The 16,269-nt window shown below is 46.9% G+C and overlaps 1 protein-coding gene and 1 non-coding gene across 2 annotated transcripts; one reads left to right on the forward strand and one right to left on the reverse strand.

Moving 5' to 3' along the window:
* Nucleotides 1–4,911: 4,911 nt before the first annotated feature.
* On the reverse strand, nucleotides 4,912–9,828 carry LOC134406272 (uncharacterized). Its single transcript, XM_063137616.1, has 2 exons — nucleotides 9,743–9,828; nucleotides 4,912–6,420 (listed from the first exon to the last, which is right to left on the reverse strand). Exon 2 carries the CDS (start codon nucleotides 6,417–6,419, stop codon nucleotides 5,076–5,078), a length of 1,344 nt encoding a protein of 447 aa, XP_062993686.1. The 5' UTR covers nucleotide 6,420; nucleotides 9,743–9,828; the 3' UTR covers nucleotides 4,912–5,075.
* Nucleotides 9,829–10,220: 392 nt separating this feature from the next.
* On the forward strand, nucleotides 10,221–10,292 carry TRNAQ-CUG (transfer RNA glutamine (anticodon CUG)). Its single transcript has one exon. It is a non-coding gene; the product is annotated as a tRNA-Gln (tRNA).
* Nucleotides 10,293–16,269: the final 5,977 nt, after the last annotated feature.

Below are 16,269 nucleotides of genomic sequence, written 5' to 3' on the forward strand. Positions count from 1 at the left end.
GTTCTATTGATTTCAGTCGTATTAAAGCATACCTAATTTAGGTTGCAATCCTATGCACATTTGCCTGGGAGTAAGTCCCATTGAACTTGATGGGGCTTACACTTGAGTAGATGTGCATAGGATTGCACTCTTAGTCTGGATCCAACCCTATGTGCACAATGTAATAAAAATGTATATATATCTATATCCATTGATAACCTGTGTATGTGTTCATTTCTTGTATCCCCCAGAAATGTTTTCTGAGGAAGAAGTGTATTTTTCTCAGGAGAAATCAATGTAGTTAGGATCACAGACCACATAACACAAAGTGTATCTCGATCTCCTTAATATATATTTACCTCGAGTTTGGGGAAAGGTTATCTTTAGTACAATGAAACAACTTTCACAACATGCAGAAACCAAAATTGTGAATCGGTCTAATATAGCCTGTACTTTATTCAAAGGACTTCCTCAGGGATGTGTGTAAAATTAATAATACAATAAAATACATTAAAATAACAAATAATATGTTTAACTTAAGCACGTTTTCACAAGAGCCTGTGCCGATATGTGAATATTACAAACTTTATTATGATTTAAAGCAGTGGTTCCCAATTAGCTAAGTACTGAGGACCCCTTGTTTTTCAAATGCCAAACCATGGACCCCCTACTTTTGAAAAAAATGTATCTCTATGGTAGTTACCTGTGCAAAGCAATTTTTTGGAGAAAATAAGGGGTTGCCCTAAGCAAAGGATTTTAGGTATGCTAAAAAACAGAACATAAAATTTGTGATGTTTGTGATATTACCATGCAAAAATGACAATGATTTAGTTAGGAATATAAAGGCGAATTTAATTTTACTGATGTCTAGTTTACAATTGAACAAATTATGACATGTCTAGCAGCTACTAAACCTAAATGTGATGGGAGAAATCATGCCTCTTTTTGTCCTGAACAATCTCTTCCGCATCCGGTTCAATATTTCCTACTTTTAATCTCAAATCTGGATCAACATGGAGTGTATTTTCTTTTATTAAAATGCGGACCTTGCAGAACTAATATGTGAACGGTGCCATGAACCCCCTGGGTGGGTTCCGTGAACCCCCTGGGTTCCGCAGACCACCAATTGGGAAACACTGATTTAAAGCAATATTATATATAGGCCCTAGTGACACTTGGTTATGTTAAAAAGTGTGTAATACTCCTTGTGGCAATGTGCTTAACCTAAACATATTATATTGTCGGGCTTTGTGAAAATAAACGTTTTCCATCCTGAGAACCCGTTTCTTCTTTTTCTGACCAGGGCAGGATCTACACTACTGCTTTAAAGCAGTAGTGTAGATCCGGCCTAACATAGCTAAGAACCAAAAATAACAACAACACCCATATAATTATGCATAATGTTAAAATACGAATAGAATTTTGCGCTCCCTACCCCATAATATCAAGTCTCGGGGTCATCCAATGAAACCGACGCACAGAAGATTAAGAACAGATGACAGGAAGTACTTCTCTGGACACAACATGGATAATTAATGCTACATGTGGATTGTACCACATCTGGAACACATGCCTGATGTGATGTAGTGATGATGACCACTGGCTTAGAAGACTTTAAAAGGGTATTAGACAAATGCATGGAACATGATGATCCATGGTAGTATGCTCAATGGAACTGTGTCCAGTTCTGGGCTCCACAAGTCAAGAAGGACACAGACAAGCTGGAGCGTGTTCACAGGAGGGCAACCAGGATGATCAGGGGTCTGGAAACAAAGCCCTATGAAGAGAGATTGAAATACTGGGCATGCTTAGCCTGGAGAAGATAAGATTGAGGGGAGACATGATAGCACTCTTCAAATACTTAAAAGGTTGTCCCACAGAGGAGGGCCAGGATCTCTTCTCGATCCTCCCAGAGTGCAGGACACAGAATAACGGGCTCAAGTTACAGGAAGCCAGATTCCAGCTGGACATCAGGAAAAACTTCTTGACTGTTAGAGCAGTACGACAATGGAACCAGTTACCTAGGGAGGTGGTGGGCTCTCCCACACTAGAGGCCTTCAAGAGGCAGCTGGACAGACCTCTGTCAGGGATGCTTTAGGGTGGATTCCTGCATTGAGCAGGGGGGTGGACTCGATGGCCTTGTCGGCCCCTTCCAACTCTGCTATTCTATGATTCTATGAACCTCTCCAGTTTAGAGAAGTGTATCAGGGTGTTGAACCTCTTCAGCTCAAAGGGTCAAATTCAAAAAAGCGCAGGGGGTGCATTCCAGCAGCAGGTGGGATGAAGGCAAAGGGAGGCAAAATACCAAAGCTACCGGCACATTTTTGCTTACTGCCCTTAGTGCTAGTAACTAAACTTAGGAGCATTTTCACCTTTTAGAATGGGAAAAAGCTGTGCAAAACCCAGGAAAGCAAGAAGTGATTGGTGATCAGCAGAAAGGGGTCTGGTTCTGATCCACTAAGGGTCTTCTCATGAAAGGTCTCTGGGAACTGAAGGTCCTTACCTTGCCTTATCTCCCTTTTTTGACCAAAAGCAAGTAGCTTTTATATATACATTGCCATGTCCCCCTGGGAGACTACGGCAGTATATATAAAAGCTACTTGCTGAGTTGGTCAAAACAAGGGCAACTAAAATGATCCAGGGACTGGAGCATCTCCGCTATGAGGGAAGGTTACAACAGCTGGGATGGTTTAGCCTGGAAGAAAGGAGGCTGAGGGGAGACATGATAGAGGGGCACAAATTTATGCATGGTGTTGAGAATGTGGATAAGGAGATATTTTTCTCCCTCTTCCATAATACTAGAACCCAACGAGGTCATCCCATGAAGGTGATTGGTGGGAGATCCAGGGCAGATAAAAGGAAGGACTTCTTCACACAGCTCATAGTTAAATTATGGAACTCACTACCACAAGATGTAGTGATGGCCACCTATCTGGACGGCTTTAAAAGAGGGGTTGGATAAATTCCTGGAGGCGAAGGCTATCAATGTCTACTAGCCTTGATGGCTATGTGCTACCTCCAGTATCCGAGGCAGTAAGCTTCTATACATCAGTCGCTGGGGAACATGGGCGGGAGGGTGCTGTTGCACCATGTCCTGCTTGTTCATCCCTGGTCAATGGCTGGTTGGCCCCTGTGTGAACAGAGTGCTGGACTAGATGGACCCTGGGTTTGATCCAGCATCAGGGCTCTTCCAATGTACTTATGACTTCCCCTATCCAAGAACAGACAACAAAAACCGGAACAATAATTCCTTTGTCCTAGCTGCCCCCCCCATCATTCCCATCATGCTCCACTCGGCTTGGATCGAGGCCACGGACAGGTAACTAACGCCAGCTGCCTCGCCACCCACAGCATGCCTAGAGCCAGAAGCAAAAGCAGCAACACAGTTTCATTAGCATAGTTTATTAATAATAACTTGCACAGCATGCATACAAACATGGGGACCAAGTTGACCAGAGATAGCCAGAGGGTTTGCACTTGAAGGGAACTTCTCTGGGGAAATTCCACAAGGGCAACCTGTTCATTTGTCAAGACCATAAAGCATCCTTCCCCAACCTGGGATCCTTGAGATGTGTTGGACTACAGTTCCCCTAATGCCCCAGCCAGATATGCTCAGGACCTGCAGGGAATTGGGTTCCCACTGCACATGTGTCTACCACATGGTTCCTGCATCTTTGCAAACACACAGCTCCACATCACAGTCTATAGTTCTTTGCACACTTTTGCCACATGATATGCGTGAATCACGCACATGGGGAAAAGGAAGAATATAGTGGTAGGCAAAGAAATGAGAGAGGAACAGCAGAGCTTCAGTCCAATTGGAAAGGCTGTGTAAACAACACAGAAGTGAAGTGAAGTACACTTCACTGCCAATACCCATTGGGGGTGTACATTGCAGCTGGCATATGCATGGCCTAAAAATCTTACATCTCTAAATCTAATGGGTGTGTTAAAGTTTCTTATTCGTTGACTTGGAGGAAGGGAGGTTAGGCACACCCATAAACTCTAGCTTGCTCTCTGTAAAATGGGAACAACCACCCCCTTTCCACCGCCATGGACTCCTGCAAGGTTCCGCCAGGAAGGAGAAGAAAATTCACGAAGCGTTTCTCATCTTTAAAAAGTCGTATGTAGAAGGTAACAGGAACTACCCACACAGATATCGAAAGAATAAAAGTTCCTAGAAGGGCTGCTATTTGGATAACCTATCAATCTAACACAGGGGTGGGCAACAGGAAATTTCATGGAGTTAAAGGGGGCACATGCCCACCCCCCTCCCCGAAGCCATTGGGAGCTGCACCCCGCCTGTGCTGCGGCCAAAATTGCCATTACTGCAGCAAAAAAACCCAAAAGCAGCACTTTTGCAAGCAAAGGGGGAGCAGCACCCAGCTTTGCAAACGGAATCAAAGTGCAATGCTGCTTCTGATTCTATTCCCCCTTATGCCTTGTTTGCTTGCAAAATTGCCAGGTTATTATTTTTTTTCTGCTGCCGCCAAAGCACCAATGGTGGTGGCAAAGTAGAGCGCAAAACGGCCATGGGAAGGTGCATGTGTTGCCCACTTCTCATCTAACAGGCCCCATGCGAAATAAAGGGGGGGACACGGGACACCTGACCCACCCCCTTTCAGGAAATATCACACACGTGATTCTAACATGGGATTTTCCAACATAAACACACACACACACACACGGGTCTAAACTTGAACTCCTGAAAGCCAAACCAGGTTGGCCAATTCTATTTAGGAGCCCCCCATGCTCAATGCTCGACAAGGACCAATTCACACAACCATTTTGGAGGTGAGGGAGTTGCCACGGTTTCTATAGGGGGAAATGAGGGCCCTGCGAAACACAGCCTTCCCCAGGAAGGGCATCGCTGGAAAACTCAACAGAGCTCATTTTTTCAGAAAGTGGCAAACTGGTTCTTAGAACCCTACTCAAAAGGAAGTCCCTCTGAGTTCAGTGGGACTTAAGCCAAATTGAGGCGGTGTGGGATGGAGGCCCTGGTAGGCCTCAGGCCTGAAAGCCCACAGTTAGCCCATATCAGCCTCCCCTCCACTTGGAGCCAGAACAATCCAACTCCGCCAGGGTCGCCACGTCTCTCATGCCACGCTGGCGATGTACGCGCAGAGGGCCTCACGGACCCTCTCGGACCGGGCCGCGGGCTTAATGCGCGTGTCGGGCCGCTGGAGGGGCTGCTCGAAGGTGGCGGCCAGCTGCTTGGCCTCGGCCTCCCACGTTTCCTCGTAGGCCTCCCCTTTCTCCTCGCAGATGTTGTGCAAGACGCAGCAGGCCGAGATGAGCCGGGGAAGGTTCTCCACGGCACAGTCGTTTCGGCCTGTCAGGCACCGCCATCTGCCCTTCAGCCTGCTGAAAGCCTCCTCAAGGGGCTCCTGGCACCGGCTCAAGGTGGCGTTGAACGATTCCTTGGCACCATCCATGTCTTCCGTGTAAGGGACCATCAGCCACGGGAGGAGAGGGTAAGCCGGGCCTCCTAGGATGACTCGGGGCACAGATACCCCATTGATGTCTACCGGGTTCGGGGCAAAGAGGGTCCCTTCCTGCCCTTTGGTGAACAAGGTGGACTTGTTGAAGATCTTCGCTTCGTGAGTTTTCCCCGGCCAACCGGCGCTCAGGTGAGTGAACTTCCCCCGGTGGTCCACCAACGCTTGCAAAGCCATTGAGTAATACCCCTTGGTGTTGACGTACTCAGCCGCCTGGTGAGGAGGGCACAGAATAGGCATGTGGCTGGTGCCCACCACACCGGCACAGTTGGGGAACCCCATCCCCTGGAAGCCCTGGATGATTTCTGGCAGGTTGTTGCCCACGGTGACCGTGGTGCGCATCAGCACCCTCTGGATGGCCCGGCACACCTCCAGCACCACCGAGCCAGCGGTGGACCTGCCGACGCCAAACTGGTTGCCCACGTCGCGGTAGCAGACGGAGGTCGCCAGCTTCCAGAGGGCGATGGCCACGCGCTTCTCCACGCTCAGGGGGATCCTCATCCGCGTCTTCTGGCGCTGCAGAGCCGGAGAGAGCCGGGCGCAAAGCTCCAGGAAAGTCGACTTGCGCATCCGAAAATTCTGTAGCCACTGGCTGTCGTCCCAGGTCTCCAACACGGTGCGGTCCCACCATTCGGTGCTCCGGGGGCGGGCCCAGAAGCGCCGCTCCACTGAACGGAGACGCCCGCCGCGCCGAAATCCAGAACTGGAAGTCTGCCGAGCAAGCAAGACCTCCTCCTCTTCCTCTTCTTCCTCCTCCTCCGATTCTTCCTCCTCCTCCTCCTCTTCCTCATAGCCTCTCTGCCCCAGAGAGTGCAAAAACGCCCACCGGCGTCGGGAAGCCGCAGCGGACGACGCCTCCCCACTGGCTCTCAGGTACTCCATCATTAGCGTCCCCGACTGCACTACACATAAGATGGCAGCTTCCTTCTGGGCGGCGTCCATGCTGAAAATTCGGAGGGAGAAAAAGCTTTAATTTGGCTATGAAAGCAAGCAGACGCCTGGTAACGACGGAGAATTGTAAGGCAGCAAGAATTCCCCACGGCCGTGAAGGTAATTTAAGTTCCGCCTTTGTACAGCAGCCCTGGCCCTGTACAAAGTATCCCACAATCCTCAGCTCCAAAATGCCCCCCAGAGTGGCGCTGGTCTCTAGGGAGGAAAAGAAAGACAACAGAAGACGAGATTTCCATTGAGAACCAGAAGTGATGTGCCAGCGCCCCCGTGTGGTTGCTGGCTGGATCAAGGGACACTCAACCTTCACCCGCCTTCTCCAACACAGCACTTTCCAGATGTGTTGGTCCACAACTCTGAGCATGCTGGCTGGGAATGCTGGGAGTTGTAGTACAACATAGCTGGAGGGCCCCAGGTTGGGGAAGGCTGCCCTATGGAACTGCAGCTGAAGACCCCCTCCCCCTGTATTCAGGAAGGGGGTCAAGACACATCTTTTTAACATGGTTTTCAAAATCGTTATGGTTTTTAAAGTTTGTCTTTACTGTTTTACTACAGCAGGGGGTTGGACCCGATGGCCTTATCCAAAACTCCAAGCAGTTTTGGATGACACAGATTTTCTAGACCCATTTCAAACTGGCTTTAGAGCAGGATACGGAGTTGAGACCGCTATGGTTGCCTTAGCGGATGACCTACGCCTGAGTATTGACAGGGGGAGTGTGTCCCTGCTGGTACTCTTGGACCTCTCAGCGGCTTTCGATACCATCGACCATGGTATCCTTCTGGATCACCTGAGGGAATTGGGAATCGGGGGCACTCCTTCGGTGGTTCCGGCCCTACCTCTCGGGCAGGTCCCAGATGGTGACGCTTGGGGATAGTGTGGTGTGGTACACCACGTGTGGTGTACCACAAGGTGCCATCCTTTCCCCAATGCTATTTAATATTTACATGAAACCGCTGGGAGAGATCATCCGGAGGCATGGGGCGGGGTGCTATCAGTACGCTGATGACACCCAAATATATTTCTCTATGCCTTCGACAACAGCGTCAGCTAAGGATAGTGTGTCTCCTCTGAATGAATGCTTGGAGGCGGTAATGGGCTGGATGAGGAAAAACAAACGGAAGCTGAATCCAGACAAGATGGGGGTGCTGTCAAAGGCCGCAACCTGGGCTTGGAGGTGTGTCAACCGGTTCTGGATGGGGCTACACTCCCCCTGAAAGACTGTATTCGCAGCTTGGGGGTGCTTCTGGATCCGTCGCTCCAAATGAGAGCCCAGATAGATGCGATGGCCAGGAGTGCCTACTATCAGCTTCGGCTGATATGCCAGCTGCGCCCCTTCCTAGAGTCGGAAGACCTAAAGACGGTTGTGCACGCACTGGTAACTTTAAGGCTTGACTTCTGCAATGCGCTCTACATGGGGCTACCTCTGTGCCTAGTCTGGAAACTTCAATTAGTCCAAAATATGGCAGCCAGGTTGGTCACCGGTACACCTAGAGGTGACCACATTACACCCATTTTAAATCTCTTCACTGGCTGCCAATTAGTTTCCGGGTGAAGTACAAAGTGTTGGTTATTACCTTTAAAACCCTACATGGTTTGGGTCCAGGCTACCTGCGGGATCGCCTTCTCCCGTACAATCTGCCCTGCACACTCAGGTCCTCTGGGAAGAATCTACTTCAGCTAGCAAAAACTAGATTAACAACTGTTACCCAGAGGACCTTCTCTTCTGCTGCTCCCAGACTGTGGAATGGCCTGCCGGAGGAGATTCGTCAACTTGACAGTCTTTCAGAGTTTAAAAAAGCAATAAAGACTGATCTATTCCAGCAGGCCTATCCAGTGAAATGTTAGAATGTTTTAAGGATGTTTTAATCATGTGTGGTATAAATAATAATAATAATAATAATAATAATAGCTAATATTTTTGCGAGCCAATGTATAATACAATGGAAAATTGCTCCCTCTGCCTTCTTCCCTTTGAGGGCAAGGTTCTCCGTCCCCTGAAGTATCAGGGGACTGACAAAAGACTAGAGCAGCCTTCCTCAACCTGGGGCGCTCCAGCTGGCTGGGGCATTCTGGGAGATGCAGTCCAACACATCTGGAGCGCCCCAGGTTGAGGAAGGCTGGACTAGAGGGATCCTGCACCTTTTCAGGCTGTGCAGCATTTCTCTTTGGGGATCATAGAATCATAGAATAGCAGAGTTGGAAGGGGCCTACAAGGCCATCAAGTCCAACCCCCTGCTCAGTGCAGGAATCCACCCTAAAGCATCCCTGACGGATGGTTGTCCAGCTGCCTCTTGAAGGCCTCCAGTGTGGGAGAGCCACAACCTCCCTAGGTAACTCCCTAGGTAACTAGGATGACAAGCTGCCCTTCCAAAATGCTTATTAAAGGAATGGCCTTCCCCAACTTGGTGCCCACCAGATGTGTTGACTACAACTCCCATGCCGGTTGGGAATGATGGGATTACCCCCAAAATATCAGGCTAGTTTTAGCAAATGCTCTTGAGGTCTTAGTGGTTGCCATTGTGGAGCTGGAAAGAGCACCCAGATTTATTTTTTATTAAATTTAAGAACATAAAAACTGCCCTGCTGGATCAGTCCCAGGGTTCAGCTAGTCCAGCACTCTGTTCACACAGTGGCCAACAGCCAGAGATGAACAAGCAGGACATGGTGCAACAGCTAGGGCTTGTGGGATTTTAGCCCAAAACATCTGTAGGGCTCCAAGTCGCCCACCCTGTCTCATGTCCCGCTTATGCCTCTCTCAGCGCTGGCCCAAATTCTGTTTGGATTGCCCAGGTCGGACCATTCTTCGCTTGGTCACGGCCCCCACCCACAACTGCATTGACAGGGATAATCATGCTGGCCTTCCTTACAGGGGTGTTGTGAAGTGCTTTGAACGCCGTCAACTGCTGTATTTAAAAAATGATGACCACATTTTAAAACGTGATTTTGATCTTACTTTTATACTGTTAGTTTTACTCTACCCTGTGCCTGTTTGGTGCATTCTCTTCCCCTTCTTACTGTTTTATTATGATTCTGTTAGAATGTAAGCCTTTGCGGCAGGGTTTTGCTATTTTATTGTTTTACTCTGTACAACACCATGTACACTGATGGGTGCTATATAAATAAATAATAATAACAACAACATTGTAGTCTGTTTTAACAAACGGAAAGGACAAATAAAACCATGCACCTTTTATTTTTTAAGAAATCTGGTTCCTCTATGGCTCACAGAGCATCCTCCGCCCCCAATCTTTCACCACTACTCCCCCCCAATCCCCCCCCCCCATTTTCAACAATGTTTGCGTAGCATGAAACAAACCTTTTCCTGGCTGCAGCTGGGGAGGCGACCTTCTAGGTGGGGAACACGAGAAGGGAAATCTCAGAAGGTGCAAAAAGTAATGATTTGGGGGCAAAGAGAGAAATGCAATTATCGGGGGGGGGGAGAAAGTAAGAGGAAGAAATGACCAAAAAGCTGGGAGCTAAAGGATTAACACGATCTCCCAATTAATGCATTTTTTAAAAAATAAATAAAAAGGGAGGGAGGAAAGGGAGGCATGGTGTCCAAAGGGTTGGACAGTTGAATTGCTGCGCGCAATTAGCTGCGCGTTCTCCGCCAGCCTTTTCTTTTGTTCTCTGAATGGGGCCAGCTACAAAACGTATCCCCCCAACCCCCCAAAAAAGGAACAGGAAATGCAAAACAGGAGAATAATTCTCAACACCCATTGGCTGCTGACCTCCCCGCCTTTTCCCTTCCGACAAGCAGAGGATGAATGGCGGTTAAACCCTAAGCGAAGGAAGGTTCCATGGTGTAATGGTTAGCACTCTGGACTCTGAATCCAGCGATCCGAGTTCAAATCTCGGTGGGACCTTGCCCAATTTTTCTGCTTCCCTCACCCCGCCTGGCTTTTAAAAGCAATAATTCCCCCCCAGGGGTGAAGCCCCGAAGAAAGATTTAAAGAAAGGAAGAGCCGTGGTGAAACCAGTCTTGAAGGTCCATCGGATTCAGCGTCTTGTTAGCGTGAGACCTTAATTCGTCAAAGGAAAAGATGAGAAAAACGTGCAAGCTTGCAGATGAAGAAACATGGGGAATAACAGTGCAAGCTTTCGATATGCACAGATCTCTTCATTAGGCATTTGTGATTTCTTTTGGTTTGCCAAATTAAGGTCTCAGACTAACACGGGTCTTGCAAGCAAAATGCTGAATTTGATGGACTTTAAGATTGGTCCAACATGACTCTTATTATAGAATCATAGAATAGCAGAGTTGGAAGGGGCCTATAAGGCCATCAAGTCCACCCCCCTGCTCAATGCAGGAATCCACCCTAAAGCATCCCTGACAGATGGTTGTCCAGCTGCCTCTTGAAGGCATCTAGTGTGGGAGAGACCACAACCTCCCTAGATCACTGATTCCATTGTCGTACTGCTCTAACAGGAAGTTTTTCCGGGACGTACTAAAACAAAGGACAATGCTTGCCCATAGGGAAACCATACTTGCCCATAGAGAAACCATACTTGCCCATAGGGATGCATTGAAAAGGGCTTGTCCATAGGGAAACATAGGACAGAATTCTCCATAGAGAAACCATACTTGCCCATAGGGATTCATTGCAAATCCCTTGCCCATAGAAAACAATGGGACAGAATTCTCCATAGAAAAACCATACTTGCCCATAGGGATTCATTGCAAACCGCTTGCCCATAGGGAAACATAGGAAAGAATTCTCCATAGAAAAACCATACTTGCCCATAGGGATTCATTGCAAATCGCTTGCCCATAGGGATCCATGGGACAGACTTCTCCATAGAAAAACCATACTTGCCCATAGGGATTCATTGCAAATCGCTTGCCCATAGGGAAATATAGGAAAGAATTCTCCATAGAAAAACCATACTTGCCCATAGGGATTCATTGCAAATGGCTTGCCCATAGGGATCCATGGGACAGACTTCTCCATAGAAAAACCATACCTGCCCATAGGGATTCATTGCAAATCGCTTGCCCATAGGGAAACATAGGAAAGAATTCTCCATAGAAAAACCATACTTGCCCATAGGGATTCATTGCAAACCGCTTGCCCATAGGGAAACATAGGAAAGAATTCTCCATAGAAAAACCATACTTGCCCATAGGGATTCATTGCAAATCGCTTGCCCATAGGGATCCATGGGACAGAATTCTCCATAGAAAAACCATACTTGCCCATAGGGATTCATTGCAAATCGCTTGCCCATAGGGATCCATGGGACAGACTTCTCCATAGAAAAACCATACTTGCCCATAGGGATTCATTGCAAATCGCTTGCCCATAGGGATCCATGGGACAGACTTCTCCATAGAAAAACCATACTTGCCCATAGGGATTCATTGCAAATCGCTTGCCCATAGGGATCCATGGGACAGACTTCTCCATAGAAAAACCATACTTGCCCATAGGGATTCATTGCAAATCGCTTGCCCATAGGGATCCATGGGACAGACTTCTCCATAGAAAAACCATACTTGCCCATAGGGATTCATTGCAAATCGCTTGCCCATAGGGAAACATAGGAAGGACTTCTCCATAGAAAAACCATACTTGCCCATAGGGATTCATTGCAAACCGCTTGCCCATAGGGATCCATGGGACAGACTTCTCCATAGAAAAACCATACTTGCCCATAGGGATTCATTGCAAATCCCTTGCCCATAGGGATCCATGGGACAGACTTCTCCATAGAAAAACCATACTTGCCCATAGGGATTCATTGCAAACCGCTTGCCCATAGGGAAACATAGGAAAGAATTCTCCATAGAAAAACCATACTTGCCCATAGGGATTCATTGTAAATCGCTTGCCCATAGGGAAACATAGGAAAGAATTCTCCATAGAAAAACCATACTTGCCCATAGGGAAACATAGGAAGGACTTCTCCATAGAAAAACCATACTTGCCCATAGGGATTCATTGCAAACCGCTTGCCCATAGGGAAACATAGGAAAGAATTCTCCATAGAAAAACCATACTTGCCCATAGGGATTCATTGTAAATCGCTTGCCCATAGGGAAACATAGGAAAGAATTCTCCATAGAAAAACCATACTTGCCCATAGGGAAACATAGGAAGGACTTCTCCATAGAAAAACCATACTTGCCCATAGGGATTCATTGCAAATCGCTTGCCCATAGGGAAACATAGGAAAGAATTCTCCATAGAAAAACCATACTTGCCCATAGGGATTCATTGCAAATCCCTTGCCCATAGGGATCCATGGGACAGACTTCTCCATAGAAAAACCATACTTGCCCATAGGGATTCATTGCAAACCGCTTGCCCATAGGGAAACATAGGAAAGAATTCTCCATAGAAAAACCATACTTGCCCATAGGGATTCATTGTAAATCGCTTGCCCATAGGGATCCATGGGACAGACTTCTCCATAGAAAAACCATACTTGCCCATAGGGATTCATTGCAAACCGCTTGCCCAAAGGGAAACATAGGAAAGAATTCTCCATAGAAAAACCATACTTGCCCATAGGGATTCATTGCAAATCGCTTGCCCATAGGGAAACATAGGAAAGACTTCTCCATAGAAAAACCATACTTGCCCATAGGGATTCATTGCAAACCGCTTGCCCATAGGGAAACATAGGAAAGAATTCTCCATAGAAAAACCATACTTGCCCATAGGGATTCATTGCAAATCCCTTGCCCATAGGGATCCATGGGACAGACTTCTCCATAGAAAAACCATACTTGCCCATAGGGATTCATTGCAAACCGCTTGCCCATAGGGAAACATAGGAAAGAATTCTCCATAGAAAAACCATACTTGCCCATAGGGATTCATTGCAAATCGCTTGCCCATAGGGATCCATGGGACAGACTTCTCCATAGAAAAACCATACTTGCCCATAGGGATTCATTGCAAACCGCTTGCCCATAGGGAAACATAGGAAAGAATTCTCCATAGAAAAACCATACTTGCCCATAGGGATTCATTGCAAATCCCTTGCCCATAGGGATCCATGGGACAGACTTCTCCATAGAAAAACCATACTTGCCCATAGGGATTCATTGCAAATCCCTTGCCCATAGGGATCCATGGGACAGACTTCTCCATAGAAAAACCATACTTGCCCATAGGGATTCATTGCAAATCGCTTGCCCATAGGGATCCATGGGACAGACTTCTCCATAGAAAAACCATACTTGCCCATAGGGATTCATTGCAAATCGCTTGCCCATAGGGATCCATGGGACAGACTTCTCCATAGAAAAACCATACTTGCCCATAGGGATTCATTGCAAATCGCTTGCCCATAGGGATCCATGGGACAGACTTCTCCATAGAAAAACCATACTTGCCCATAGGGATTCATTGCAAATCGCTTGCCCATAGGGAAACATAGGAAGGACTTCTCCATAGAAAAACCATACTTGCCCATAGGGATTCATTGCAAACCGCTTGCCCATAGGGAAACATAGGAAAGAATTCTCCATAGAAAAACCATACTTGCCCATAGGGATTCATTGCAAATCCCTTGCCCATAGGGATCCATGGGACAGAATTCTCCATAGAAAAACCATACTTGCCCATAGGGATTCATTGCAAATCGCTTGCCCATAGGGATCCATGGGACAGACTTCTCCATAGAAAAACCATACTTGCCCATAGGGATTCATTGCAAATCCCTTGCCCATAGGGATCCATGGGACAGACTTCTCCATAGAAAAACCATACTTGCCCATAGGGATTCATTGCAAATCCCTTGCCCATAGGGATCCATGGGACAGACCTCTCCATAGAAAAACCATACTTGCCCATAGGGATCCATGGGACAAACTTCTCCATAGAAAAACCATACTTGCCCATAGGGATTCATTGCAAACCGCTTGCCCATAGGGAAACATAGGAAAGAATTCTCCATAGAAAAACCATACTTGCCCATAGGGATTCATTGCAAATCGCTTGCCCATAGGGATCCATGGGACAGACTTCTCCATAGAAAAACCATACTTGCCCATAGGGATTCATTGCAAACCGCTTGCCCATAGGGAAACATAGGAAAGAATTCTCCATAGAAAAACCATACTTGCCCATAGGGATTCTTTGCAAATCCCTTGCCCATAGGGATCCATGGGACAGACTTCTCCATAGAAAAACCATACTTGCCCATAGGGATTCATTGCAAATCGCTTGCCCATAGGGAAACATAGGAAAGAATTCTCCATAGAAAAACCATACTTGCCCATAGGGATTCATTGCAAACCGCTTGCCCATAGGGAAACATAGGAAAGAATTCTCCATAGAAAAACCATACTTGCCCATAGGGATTCATTGCAAATCGCTTGCCCATGGGGAAACATAGGAAAGAATTCTCCATAGAGAAACCATACTTGCCCATAGGGATTCATTGCAAATCGCTTGCCCATAGGGAAACATAGGAAAGAATTCTCCATAGAAAAACCATACTTGCCCATAGGGATTCATTGCAAACCGCTTGCCCATAGGGAAACATAGGAAAGAATTCTCCATAGAAAAACCATACTTGCCCATAGGGATTCATTGCAAATCCCTTGCCCATAGGGATCCATGGGACAGACTTCTCCATAGAAAAACCATACTTGCCCATAGGGATTCATTGCAAATCCCTTGCCCATAGGGATCCATGGGACAGACTTCTCCATAGAAAAACCATACTTGCCCATAGGGATTCATTGCAAACCGCTTGCCCATAGGGAAACATAGGAAAGAATTCTCCATAGAAAAACCATACTTGCCCATAGGGATTCATTGCAAATCCCTTGCCCATAGGGATCCATGGGACAGACTTCTCCATAGAAAAACCATACTTGCCCATAGGGATTCATTGCAAATCCCTTGCCCATAGGGATCCATGGGACAGACTTCTCCATAGAAAAACCATACTTGCCCATAGGGATTCATTGCAAATCGCTTGCCCATAGGGATCCATGGGACAGACCTCTCCATAGAAAAACCATACTTGCCCATAGGGATCCATGGGACAAACTTCTCCATAGAAAAACCATACTTGCCCATAGGGATTCATTGCAAACCGCTTGCCCATAGGGAAACATAGGAAAGAATTCTCCATAGAAAAACCATACTTGCCCATAGGGATTCATTGCAAATCCCTTGCCCATGGGGAAACATAGGAAAGAATTCTCCATAGAGAAACCATACTTGCCCATAGGGATTCATTGCAAATCGCTTGCCCATAGGGAAACATAGGAAAGAATTCTCCATAGAAAAACCATACTTGCCCATAGGGATTCATTGCAAATCCCTTGCCCCTAGGGATCCATGGGACAGACTTCTCCATAGAAAAACCATACTTGCCCATAGGGATTCATTGCAAATCGCTTGCCCATAGGGATCCATGGGACAGACTTCTCCATAGAAAAACCATACTTGCCCATAGGGATTCATTGCAAACTGCTTGCCCAAAGGGAAACATAGGAAAGAATTCTCCATAGAAAAACCATACTTGCCCATAGGGATTCATTGCAAATCGCTTGCCCATAGGGAAACATAGGAAAGACTTCTCCATAGAAAAACCATACTTGCCCATAGGGATTCATTGCAAACCGCTTGCCCATAGGGAAACATAGGAAAGAATTCTCCATAGAAAAACCATACTTGCCCATAGGGATTCATTGCAAATCCCTTGCCCATAGGGATCCATGGGACAGTCTTCTCCATAGAAAAACCATACTTGCCCATAGGGATTCATTGCAAATCGCTTGTCCATAGGGAAATATAGGACAGAATTCTCCATAAACCATACTTGCCCATACGGATCCATTGCAAAGCGCTTGTCCATAGGGAATGATAGGACGGA

Source organism: Elgaria multicarinata, chromosome 11 (genome assembly GCF_023053635.1).
Source record: "Elgaria multicarinata webbii isolate HBS135686 ecotype San Diego chromosome 11, rElgMul1.1.pri, whole genome shotgun sequence".
NCBI classification, from domain to species: Eukaryota; Metazoa; Chordata; class Lepidosauria; order Squamata; family Anguidae; genus Elgaria; species Elgaria multicarinata.

What these genes read in the sequence shown, in the direction of transcription:
- LOC134406272 (XM_063137616.1), bottom strand. Translation starts at nt 6,419, where the DNA reads ATGGACGCCGCCCAGAAGGAAGCTGCCATCTTATGTGTAGTGCAGTCG.